Consider the following 13,171-nt stretch of genomic DNA (forward strand, 5'->3'; position numbering starts at 1 on the left):
CAAGTTGCATGGCTGGGGCATACTGTAGACACTAGGTCCCTCATCCGAAGGCCGTCTCCAACAAGGGTTCCAAAATCCAAAACTCAAAGGCATGTATCTCCACAATATAAAAGATAAATGTATCGTGATTTTATGGGTGGGGGTGAGGGAATGGTATATGGGTAATACTTATGGTCACTGCTTTGTAGAATTTTGAGTGCTCCAAGTGTGTCATTACTTTTAAGTGGCTGTGTCCATTCCATGTGCATATATATTGTTGACACGGCGTACCAGCAGGATTCAGGGAGTGAACCGACCTCTTTCAGCTTTCTACCAGACTCTCCAGAATTTTATACTCCTTACTTACTGCTTCTGTCCAGTATCATTGCATCAGGCATTGCTGATGGAATAATCGTGGAATTTTCTTGCATAAAAGATTGTCTCAGAAAATGTGAGTCAGTTGGTGGTTAAAAAAAGCATTTAGCTAAATTTCTATCAAATATTTTGGCAATATTTTAATACTCTGAATGAGTATTAATTATTTACTGTGCAATGCTGTACACGTTTAACTGCAGCAAATCGTTTAAAATAATAGCTGCAGTAATAACACTGAACTGTTTTCATTCATATTGGATGTATACTTTCACATTAAATAAACTTTCAGCAACCGATGAGCTTACCAGTATTGTTTGAAAGCCATTATTTGTGTACAAGCAATCACATATGGCCTTCTTTGCTATTGGTTAAAAAGTGAAAACCAAGAAAGATCTGTGTTTATACACGTTGGTAGCATCATACTTAAAACTATAACAGCATTAAACAAGAACATGCCCATCAATGTTTAGCACTTCAGCACTAGCTTAATCGTTCTTTTTAAAATCCGTTTTCAACATCTCATATAGGCCCAGAAGTTTACAGAAGCCTAGCTTTATAAGCGGTTTAAATAAAGCATTTGGCTATTTGTAATCCCCAAACTAACAATAGTCAAATATGTGGCTAGGCTACATCACGTCAAATAAACTGAAGATTGAAGTCAACCTTTCTGAAAATATCCGAACAGGGGCGATATATTTAATATGTTACCATAGAGACAGCACTAATTATGAATTCTTGACTAGAATACAGCCGAGGGAAAGTTTTTAGTTTCATTATAAGCAAATAGTTCATTTTGTATTTAGTTTATTTGGTGTAAAAAATAGTATAATACAATAATAATATTAACAATTTGTATAGGAATCCAAAGTTTTATCTCCCTGTAACGAGTTTGTATTTCCATACCTGTAGGCCTACACACCTTTATTTTCAATTGTGGGACAAAATTGTCATTTGGCCAACTACGCAAATACGCAGGCTTACTTTATTTACATTTCGGCTAATAAACTATATTTTGGTCTTGATAAAATTCTATGTCAGTGGGAATTAATGCAACCCCTAATGCTTTTCGTGGCAAACGGTTACTTCTACGTCTTAAGTGGAAACGGAGCGAAATAGTTAAATAAATGAAATAACATTACGTATCTTTACCGTTTAAAGGGTGTATGAAATTTCCACAGGCATGTAACAATTTGCCTTGGGGCTGAACGACTTAGACAACGTGATATGATATTTTGTAACGGGGTCCTCAAGGTGACATGTAGACATTAAACTGATATAAATCCAATCCATATTTTGTTTTATAAAAATGCCTTCTTAATTTGGAAATGTTATAATACCTACTTTTAAACGCGACGAGTAGGCTACCTGCCCAATCGCTTCATTCTCGGCTAAAGCTTCCCAGCCTACAACGTAGATCATAGCATATTTCACAAAGGGAAATCAAACATCATCTTAGTATATTTTAACCAGTACTTTGTAGCCTAATAGATTCAGTGTGTTCTTTACCGACCCCTTGGTTCAAATACCGGAACGATATAGGCTAAGCAAGAAGAGCGCCTTCTTATAAAATCACTGTATGATCTCTGTCAGAAAATGTTTTCAGTAGGCTAGGTTATAATTTTTCCTGATTCCAAATATGATGATTTTTTCAGACAGATTAGTTGTCCACTAAAAACCTTCCTAAAATACATTATAATTTACATGAAGTTTTAATCCGTTACCGTTTTAATCACAGTAATCACATTAGCCTGTATTTTCCATCATTAAAAACAGTTCGGCTATTAAAACGAAGGAGGCAACTAATGTTCACACTTACCAGTTTTTAAATGTGCTGTTTTTGTCTTGATTTCAAATACTAATTGCTCTGCTTTCTGAAATTCAATTTCCCCCCTTTTGTGAAACATGTATGCCTTTTAAATTGTAAGAACATTTTGGTTCCCTTACTGTAAATGCGCACAAGATATCAGATGCTTGACCACATCAGTATTGGCTCAGACGATTTTGTGTATATACATGTCAGAGGAATAGATGACTGTTCACCAAGCAACGAGTTTATTTTAATTAACACTGGGACTACAAGAAACAAGGAACAACCCCCATCTACTGGCAGAGCCTCTGCCTTCCTCTCCATCGCGAATCATCCCCTCTTACTGCTGCGCAGTTTAACACAGGGAAGCGCGTTAAGGCACAAGGTAAGCCAAAAGCTCTACATTATATAGCTATTTCTTGACAACGTATTAATGTAAAAATAAACATCCACCATGCATGCTGTTGCTTTGTCAAGAGTGAGAAAGTGGTAGGCATATTAAGCTAAGTAGATGATGCAGTCTACATGGCAAGAAGATATGACTGTAGAAAGACATTTCAGGTGTATGTTTCAGAAAGATGGCAGAATAGGCTAATACGTTTGTATGTAATTAAAGCAATATGAAATATCAGGTCATTCGAAAAGGTGCATCTTAACCTGAATAGGCGTATCCCTTGTGACCTTGTTTCGAAAACAATGTATGTACATTGTTAACATTTTGTTTAGCAATATTCAAGGGTACAACTGGAAAGACCATACGGTAAATACTGCGGGGAATAAGTAGCCTACCTTTCACAGCAATGCATGCGGCATCATCTGCAGACACGTTTTTAATTGATCCCACCATACAGAGGGGTGCAATTTACTTGGAATAATTTAGTTTTCGAATTAATAAAGTAACATTTGCCAAAAGTGGGAGTTAACTCCACAGACCACACATCGGATAGCTAATATACCATTTTGAATTCTGTATTAATCATGTGTATTTGTGTTCATTGTAATGCACAACAAGGCGTCCATATGTATTTCCCATAAGTAAATTGAAATATATAAAAACTGTACAATTTGATTTTGGAAGCGGACAAATTAATTTAAATGTCGGCGTCCATGTGCCCATATAATTTATTCTGATACTGGAGGCAAACTGGCGGTCATCGTGCACGTTCTCGGTAGTTAAATATCAAGATAAGCCACGCTTTAATAACCTTTATGTTACTTGCCATAACAATAACAAACACAATCCACATCAGCTGCAGGGAAAACAGTGCATTTAAACACAAAACATGTTAAAATATTACATCATTTTTGTAGTTTAGCATAAACATTAATATTGATTGAAATAATTTGTATTGTTGTTCAAAGAAGGGTCAATTTCTCCGGGCGCGTACAGATGTACAATATAAATTAGTATTTTACAGTTCCTCTGAATGTGACGACGAATATTTGTCTGGAATGATCTCTACATCTACAAAATGAAAAATGAAAAAAAAAGAAAAAAAAACTGTTTATGCTACTTGTGACATCTATACAATTTGCGTCTGCAATTAAATAAATACAATGTAATTGTTATTTTGCCACGTGCAGTAAAGCTATGTCTGAGTTCCCTTTCATTTGAATTTAGGGATTTAAATTCCGCCTGTCACCGTTTTTTCAAGTGAAATTAATCGCCAGTGTCTTTTTCTTCACTCGGTGCTTGATTAAAGGGATCTGACAGGCCGAAGAAGTGAACTCCGGAAGTAACTGAATGGGCTATGTACTCTAAACACAGCTTAGACATGAATTGCTATCTGAAAGTGGACGTATTATAGAAAAACAATTAGGCTATATTCTTATCATCCTTGAGGTAAACATATTATAACATAATATTTGAATAGTTATAACATCTGAAAACGACCAAGGCCAATATTCCGCACCTATTTATTTGAAGTAAAACGTAAAAATCGGACTCTTTGATCTTTCTCTTGGTTATAGACAAACTTTTATTCATTCAGACTTTTATTTCTGGGTAAGCTTCGTGACAATGCGCATAATAAATAGATATATTTATGGCAGATGACTGTCACTCAAAAACGCATCTTGCGGATTAAAGCCATTTTTCATGCCCTCTTTGTGCATTATTATGCATTACCCCATTTCGAATATCGTAAACAGTTATTAATGCAATTGAGCTATGCGACGTTTAGCTACACTTTAGAATAAATATACAAATTGTAACACAACCTTGGATATGTGGAACACGTTTGCCAATGTTTTGAGTTTGCTACCAGTTTAATTGAAAGTACCCAGACTATTATTTAGGTTAATTCCATTACAGATAATGAGCGAAAATGGCAACCACTGTTTTTTTTTTTGACTTAGCTAGGATAAATTGGATGCTTTGCACATGCACCTTATGAAACAAATCGTATGTATGACATAAACAGCATTTAGCATTTAAATGAATACAAGAAAAATCCTACCTCGCAGTCAGGTCGTTTTGAGTGGATCGACAAATCAAATACCTTATAGACAAACTTGGAGAAAACGCACAAACGGCACACACACACAGACACACACGGACGCAGACGCACACACACACACACACACGCACGCACACGCACACGCACACGCACACGCGCGCACACACACACACACACACACACACACACACACACAAAACACATGTTCATGTCGTGTTTAGTCGACAAAGAGTAAGTTGAGTTTTAACTTGGGAATAAATAATAACATGTTTTTTTCTAATATTTAAACTGAAAGTACACTCCTGGTCGCACATCCCAAAGTTATATTTAAATGACCGCGAATCAGGTAGATGTGGTCATGTGGACCTTGTATACATAATAAACAAGGTACCGCTATTTATTTTGTCCAGTAAAATATCTCACTTAAAACATGATGAATGCTAATAAATTGACTGGAAAAGAACAGCATCAAGTTTTTGTAAAATAAAATCGCATGCGGAAATTTTTGTTTATGAATTGAATTTGTCGTACCTGCTGCATCAAAAAGCTATGTCCTGATCAAATTATAAATAGTAGAGTTATTTTGCACATTACGAACGGTATTAGCCTACTTTCTTCCCAAATGTCTCTGCAAGAAAGCGAATCAAAAAGCCAATTACATGAAAAAGAATGAAACATGTCAATACCAAATGTTTGTCTCCGCTCATGCTGCCCATCACCAGGGGTTTGAGCGGAGAATGACAGGTCTTTGTTGGTGAATAGAAATCAGTGGCAATTCAGAGAGGGAGAACTCCTCCTACCAAATTATCCAAACTGGGCAGGCTTTTGCTCTCTTCACAAATAGGACACAGCTCTCAAATTCAGGCAGTCCCAACCTGACCTTCAAGCACTCGGAACCCTAAAGAAAATCGGGGACTGTCTAAAACACACATTTCAGTTTTTGCTTTTTCTCTACTAACTCTCACTTTTGTTGCCTTATCATCTGGAGTATACTTTTTTGCCAAGACATTAACAGTGCGGAAAGACGTTGCGATTTTTCCAACCGCAATATATCGTATAAATTATTTCAGTTGCTTGTACTTGCAAGGAAGTGAAGCTTTTCGTCTGTGAATCTCTCGCTCTAGATCTATTCGGATGATCTGAGGCTACGGGGGGACTGTATATGGAAGTTGTGGGGTGCAAGGCAGAAGACAGCAGTTGCACATTGCGTCCAGCAGCCATGCTTTTTCACGGGATCTCCGGGGATCATATTCAAGGGATCATGGAGGAGATGGAAAGGAGGTCTAAAACGGACTCTCGTCTGGCCAAAAGTGTTCAGATGAACGGAAGGGACACGGTAAGGTTTGACTGACTTTTTATTCGGTTTGAAATACATAGCCGTAGAAACAGTATATAAGGGCCCTAAAGATAGAGGACTTCTTGTTTGCGTTTCATTATATCGCATGTCTGCTACAACGCCTCTGTCTTTCTTACCGAGCTTATACTTCAATAAATTCTAGACTAAATTCTAGACTAAATTCAAGAATAATATGTACAACGAACGAATGGGCAACGAACCATTTGCAATAATTACACTCTTCCATCGGTGGTGGATTATTCTGTAATGGGTAGTTTATTATAAATGTGCAATTAGGCTGGCATGTGGGGTAATGGTAACTTGTCTGAATTCATAGTCTAGCTCACCGTCAGGAAACTTAAATAAAACAAGTATTTTCCATTTAAAAAGAGAAAACTAGTGAAAAAAAATAATACATATTAAGCAAACTCGAAGTAACATCGGCAGCACCAGCCATAATAATAATAGTAACAGTAACAATAATAATTACACCAATAATATCTAATATTAGCAATACGAATATTATTATTATTATTATTATTATTATTATTATTATTATTATTGTTATTATTATTATTATTATTATTATTATTATTATTATTATTATTATTATTATTATTAGGGTCTTCTTCTTCTTTTTATTATTGTTATTATTATTGTATAACAACAATTTGTACATTCTAATGAATTAATTTTATCGGAAGCTACTTACAACAACTCAGCTTTTTGTCGTAACTTTTTCTTTAACAAATATAGCAATTGACTTAATCCTGTAGGCCTAAAACACCGAGCATATAAAGGCCTGCTACATTTACATTTAGAGAATAAAGCTTAACAAACAAATAATGATAACTATTAACTACTCTTGTTCGATAGAATACATTGTAACTTTTTCGTGTCAAAATTCCATTTGAACTTTTCATAGCATATCTGATAAACAAAATATGGCTTTATATTATGATATCGAAGAGAATCACACGACGTAGGCCACCAGAAAACGAATGGATTCCTTTATGGATTTGTTCGATTTTATTTATTGCACAAATAGCAAGTAGCTAATGAGAGGAGGCCTATTAACTTGTGAACCGTAGCCATATTGGTGGTTCAGTTTCAATCTTATTTCCCTTGTCACTCCTATTACAGTGTATGCCGTCAATGAGCCCGGAGAAGCCAGCCCTGTGTGCTGGCTGTGGCGGTAAAATCTCCGACAGATACTACTTGCTGGCCGTGGATAAGCAGTGGCACCTGAGGTGTCTGAAATGCTGCGAGTGTAAACTGGCCCTGGAGTCTGAGCTCACGTGTTTCGCGAAGGATGGCAGCATTTACTGCAAAGAGGACTATTACAGGTAAAGACGCATGTCTTTAACGTTTGGTATAGGGGTTGGTTTAACTTTAAGTTTCCCAATTGAAACACAACATGAGTTTTATAACCCGCAGCCATTTTCGTTCGATTGTATACACACACATCCTAGTTTGCAAACACGATGATATAATGGACTGGCCTAGGCCTGCAATGTTATTGACAAGAAAACAGTTCACAGCAGTAGCCTATTTCTACAAATGTGTTTAAGGTACCCGACAGCAACACTATTGTGTTGCGTAGCTGCTTTAGTTGGTTTCATAAAGATGATTAATAGGCCTATATCATAATTTGTAAATTAGTAAATTAGCTACAATCCCAGCACTTCATTCTATATTTAACGTTATAGAAAAATCTGACACTTGTAACGTAGATCGCCCCTTCTTGTGTAATTATAGGTCGCAATAATACAATAAAATATATAATACAATAAAATACAATGAAAACTATTACCAGTTGTCATTAAAACGGACAAAACGAAGTTTTATATGTCAGGTGTATGCTATAGGTCTGTAGGCCTATGTAATCTTTTGAGACCTTGACATGCAAAAGTAAAATTGCTGTTACATTGTGTTGTATGATTTAATTTAGACGTGCAAAATGTATCTATTTAGCTGATTTGTTTATGCATTAGATGTTTGCGTGTATATCGTTTAAAAGGTGTTTACTGTTCCAGAAGGTTCTCCGTGCAGAGATGTGCCCGCTGCCACCTTGGGATATCGGCCTCGGAAATGGTCATGCGCGCCAGGGACTCGGTGTACCACTTGAGCTGCTTTACGTGTACCACTTGTAACAAGACCTTGACCACTGGTGACCACTTCGGCATGAAAGATAACCTGGTGTACTGCAGGGTCCACTTCGAAACCCTCATCCAGGGAGAATACCACCCCCAATTAAACTACACCGAATTAGCTGCCAAAGGCGGGGGGCTGGCATTGCCTTACTTTAACGGCACTGGCACGGTCCAGAAAGGAAGACCACGGAAGCGGAAGAGCCCAGCCATTGGGGTAGACATTGCGAGTTACAACTCAGGTGAGTAAGGCGTGGTGCACACACACACACGCATGCACACATACACATCCGTAGGTTGGTTTTTACTAGCCTATTATTATTATAATTACCAAATGAGACAACACTCCGTGCAGCCATTAAGCAGCCCAATGCGTGAATTTAAAACTAAGGAAATGTAACAGCAATGTATTGGTCTATTTTGATTTAACTTGAATTGATAGCCCATCAAAATTAAACGAAAAAAATGAACTCCGGTTTTAGATCCTAAACTGAATCGTGTAGCCTAGTAGGCTATTTGAGAAACTGTATTACACCAATGGATGTTGGTTCTTAGGCCTACATTTAATTTTGTTTTTATTGTGTTCGTAGCAGCAAGCCTTTCAATTTAAATTTCAAGTAGGCTATAAAAGTAGCCTACATTTAATAAAGTATTCTGCTAATTGTAGCTAATTAAATAGCAGTAAATGTTTAAACTTGGATCTCTTTGCAGAAGTTTGCCTATGGTAATGTAACATTTTATATAATCATTGCTTTAATTCAAAGTAATGTAACATTGGTTAGGGATTAGTGGTAAGTTAAATATGTAACCAATATAGGCTATATTTGTAACATAGGAATTATCCTGACAACACGTTTTTTCTTTATTTTGGATTTAAATATGTGCGGTAGCTATAACTAATACGGGCCGGGTTTCTTTTCTACCGCTTTTACAATTATCGTCTGGCTGAACAAGTTTGGCTTTGTGTGCCAAGTTTGTGCTGTTCTTCATGAATGGAGAGAAATAAGGGTAATCTGCGTGTTAATTGTTCTGTGTTAATTGAAGGTGACGTCGGAATCTCTGGCTTCCAACCAGTTCTGAATCACCCTCAAAAGGTCATTACTGTTCTCAGGGGTGGCTGTAGAACGAGCGAAGTAAAATAACACTCGGATTGTTGCTAAATAATTATGTTAAGACCAAGATATTTCTAAAACGTTGTTTAACTGATGGATCCTATAGCCTATTCTACTCTATATAGTTGGAATATAACACATTTGGATTCATTGTTTATATCTGCATGGAGATAAACATTGGAAAATGCACAACAACCTATAATAATGATATGACATCAAATTACAACTGGCTTCCAACGCATATGTTTATTTGCGAAAAAATTAGGCCCGAAACAAACTCAATTTTGGAAAGTCTGAACATTCTAAGCCTGGCAGAGTTAAACCTATAGGCCTGTAACTCTCTTACATGCGAGCTGAATTGAAATACGTTTCTCAAATTACATTAATATATTATAATTCTACAGTCAAATATACGAAATATCTTTTTACCACATTGCACAAAAAAGTAGGCCTCTGGCCTACATAACACGCTCTACGCATTCTATAGCTTACTTTCTTTAAAAAATGTGACAACAATAAACATGCGTCGTTCAAATTGTATATTTAAGACGAATTGCTTGTTTGTGTTTTTGCAAAGTCTGCTGCAGCCAGTCTTATTTTAATCCCTCAAGACCATTGTCGAGGAGGACGGCATGTTTGTTGATGATACAGGGACCCCTGGTGGACATTGCCAGGATGAAACTTCCGAAAACAAAGCCATTTCAAGATATTGAAGTAATCGTTAACACAGGGAAACGTTTTGTAACGAGAAACATTTTGTTCAGGATAACAAATATTTGATTGCAAGGCCATGAAGCATTAAGATTATTTATTAGATGGATAATGTTGCATTGCGAAACATGGGGAAATTAAGCACTTGAATAATAGCTGAATAATAATAATTAGAAAAATGTAGTTGTATCTTGTGGATAGGCAAGGCTAAGATTCAATTAGAATAAAAAAATAATTTTACCTGTAACGCATAACTGAAACAAACAAATAGGCTAAGTAAATAAATAAAACCTTCATGGACAGGTTTGATAACAATTCCTATATTAAAAGCCAGTTATATATAAATTAATAAATAATTAACTTTTTGTTTCAGCAAAAATAAGAAGACAAGGCTGCTCAATATTCACTCAGTTTCATTTGTTATGGAAACCTACATTTATCTTGCCTATTTCATAATGTCATGCTGTAAATCTGTTCAGAATGATGAGGTCGATATAAGCCCCGTGGGGTTTCCTTTACCTCAACTACATTCGGTTTGTTTGTATTTGTATTCTATTTAAATATAATATATGTTGCAAATGAGAGAAATCAGAGCAAAGTGTTAAGAGTAGGCTATTCATTATTGCTTAATCAAATGTGCCGTCAAACTTTATATTAAGTCAATAATATACGGCTAAATTATAATAATAATGATAATAATAACAATAATTTGTGGTTCTTTTCAAAACATGTAATTATGCAAGGAATTAGCTATATTGTTTAAAATATTTGGGTGTTAGATCAGATTAACAATTATCAACAAGTTTTCTTTGCATCACGTCCATATTACATTTTCGTTTCAATTTAAAATGCACGTGCTGGAAGGTTGTTTGATAACTTTCGAGCTAACAGATTTAATCCTATACCAGCGATTAGGTATTAGTTTTCAATCATAAATTTCAAGAACCTATTGTTTTAATTTTTACAGCAGCTTGCAATAACTTAGCTTTAAGTTCGTTTCTCTTAGAAGGGCAATGCGCTTTGACAAAAGATGATTGAATTGGGCCTATGAACTCAACCTAAGCATGGTCATCAGTGGTCCCCGGTGAATTGTATTACTCTTAATAATAATAAAAGCGTCATGACATTTCAAACTTATTACTGCACCAAAGGTTTGATGATTGCATTCCAGTGAAATGCCAATTTAAATCCAATGCTAATCCATATTAGTTTTGTTTGAGCTACTTGTTGCAAAGGTATTTACAAGGATGGCATGTTGTAAATTACATTTGGAGAAGTGTATTTAGTAGCTAGAACTTTTTTTTTTTTAGCTGGAAGTTTAGGGGCAACTCTCAGACTTCCAAAAGTGTTCAGCAATATCTTGCATAAATCATTTTGGAAGTCTGAGAACCAGATCTCAGCCAGACTTGCTATAAACATCTTTAATACAGAGGACTCTGTCCAGGCTTTTGTTCTGTTCCAACAGCATTTCTATAAATGTCCAACATTTAAAAAAAGATGGATACTTCAAAACCTGCATAAACAGATGGTATTCTTTTATTTATTTTGTGAAATTTAGAGTACGATTTATGCATATTTCTTCAAAATACCATTCTGATGAGGTTTTCTCAGGCCAGTACCATTTTGTGCTATGCGCACACAGAATTCAGTGCGTCACAAACAGTGAATGCTTGCTGAGGATAGCAGGCTTGGGAAACAGAAGGCCTGTTCACCATAGCCTACCCGGCGACATGTAATTGTAAAGCACTCAAAGGTCACACAGACACTGAGAATTTTCCCATTTCTTCTCTTCTCAGGTTGTAATGAAAATGAGGCTGATCACCTGGACCGAGACCAACAGCCTTACCCGCCTTCCCAAAAGACCAAGCGCATGCGCACGTCCTTCAAGCACCATCAGCTCCGCACCATGAAGTCCTACTTCGCCATCAACCACAACCCCGACGCCAAGGACTTAAAGCAACTGGCCCAGAAAACTGGGCTGACTAAAAGAGTTCTTCAGGTAAGCATGAATCCATTCTGAAACGTTACTCTGCATTTTTATTCTTTGTCTAGACGGCAGTCGTATATCATTTACTTACCCCTTTGGTTTATTTGTTTTCTACTTCCATTATTTTATACCCATAGCCATTTGAAGGGTTCTCAGGCAGTAGTATATGCTAAAAGAATAACAGTCGTGCACTGAAAAGTATCAGCTTGTAGTAATGTTTCATCCACTGCTTGTTCTCACAACGCCAGTGGGATCATTTAAAAAAGGTACATTATCCTACACGATGAAAGCTTTTCTGTACCTTATGTAGAGCGCTTCAAAAGATAACAGGTGACATGCAAGAATATGGATAATCTACCATATATTCCGCAGCATAAATAAGTTCCATATTTTGCTTCATTTTTAAGAATTCACATACTGTACACGGATATTCCCGTGGAACATTCTGCTTCCAGCTGGTCTTTTGTTCAATTTTTATGTTACTTCCTGAACCTAAAAGATCTCCTTTGGTTTAGTTAAAATAAATCAGTGCCCCTTTAAAACTTTACTAGCCTCTATTCTTTGCCAGTATTCAGTGTTCTGTAGCAGGGAAAACTGTGGTGTTAATAACATAAACGTATTGCATTTAAAAAATAAAGAATAGAAAAACATTCCAATCAAATCAGACAAAAACATAAAGACATTGGGATTGGTTTGCAGGTTTGGTTCCAAAACGCAAGAGCCAAATTCAGAAGGAACGTTTTGCGACAGGAGAATGGGGGTGTTGATAAGGCAGACGGCACATCACTTCCTCCGCCCTCGTCCGACAGCGGAGCACTCTCCCCACCCAGCACCGCGACCACACTAACAGACCTGACCAATCCCTCTATCACTGTAGTGACTTCTGTCACCTCTAGTCTGGACAGCCATGAATCCGGGAGCCCCTCACAAACTACATTGACAAACCTTTTCTAACTATTTTTTTACACCTTTCAAGTCACCAGAGACAGTTCTTGGGAGAGCAAATAAACACAACTATTGGTGTGTAGCATTTTCAACCGCTTGGCAGCTGAGTTTTTAGTGTATTCAGCGATTTTGTTTGTGTTGAGAAATTTGGAAGTTTGACAATATTGCTAATTATGTAAAATGATCACACTCACTTCTGGAACCCTAGCCCGTAAAACAATCATGTTAAACATTATAATTTAAATGTTTGAACATTCTATTTGTTCATTGGAATTAATTCACAAATCTAAATTGGCTACTTAAAAATAAA

The 13,171-nt window shown here is 36.4% G+C and overlaps 1 protein-coding gene across 2 annotated transcripts; it reads left to right on the forward strand.

The window, feature by feature from the left end:
* Window positions 1-2,469: 2,469 nt before the first annotated feature.
* Window positions 2,470-12,870, forward strand: lhx9 (LIM homeobox 9). 2 transcript variants are annotated; one of them, XM_061240051.1, is made up of 6 exons: window positions 2,470-2,546; window positions 5,745-5,956; window positions 7,100-7,302; window positions 7,993-8,348; window positions 11,726-11,928; window positions 12,616-12,870. In XM_061240051.1, the coding sequence occupies exons 2-6, from the start codon at window positions 5,783-5,785 to the stop codon at window positions 12,868-12,870; spliced, it is 1,191 nt and encodes a 396-aa protein (XP_061096035.1). In that variant the 5' UTR covers window positions 2,470-2,546; window positions 5,745-5,782. The 2 variants fall into 2 exon arrangements, with proteins under 2 accessions (XP_061096035.1, XP_061096036.1); XM_061240052.1 differs by having other exon boundaries at window positions 12,667-12,870.
* The last annotated feature ends 301 nt before the right edge of the window (window positions 12,871-13,171 follow it).

Source organism: Conger conger, chromosome 4 (assembly GCF_963514075.1).
Source record: "Conger conger chromosome 4, fConCon1.1, whole genome shotgun sequence".
NCBI lineage: Eukaryota > Metazoa > Chordata > Actinopteri > Anguilliformes > Congridae > Conger > Conger conger.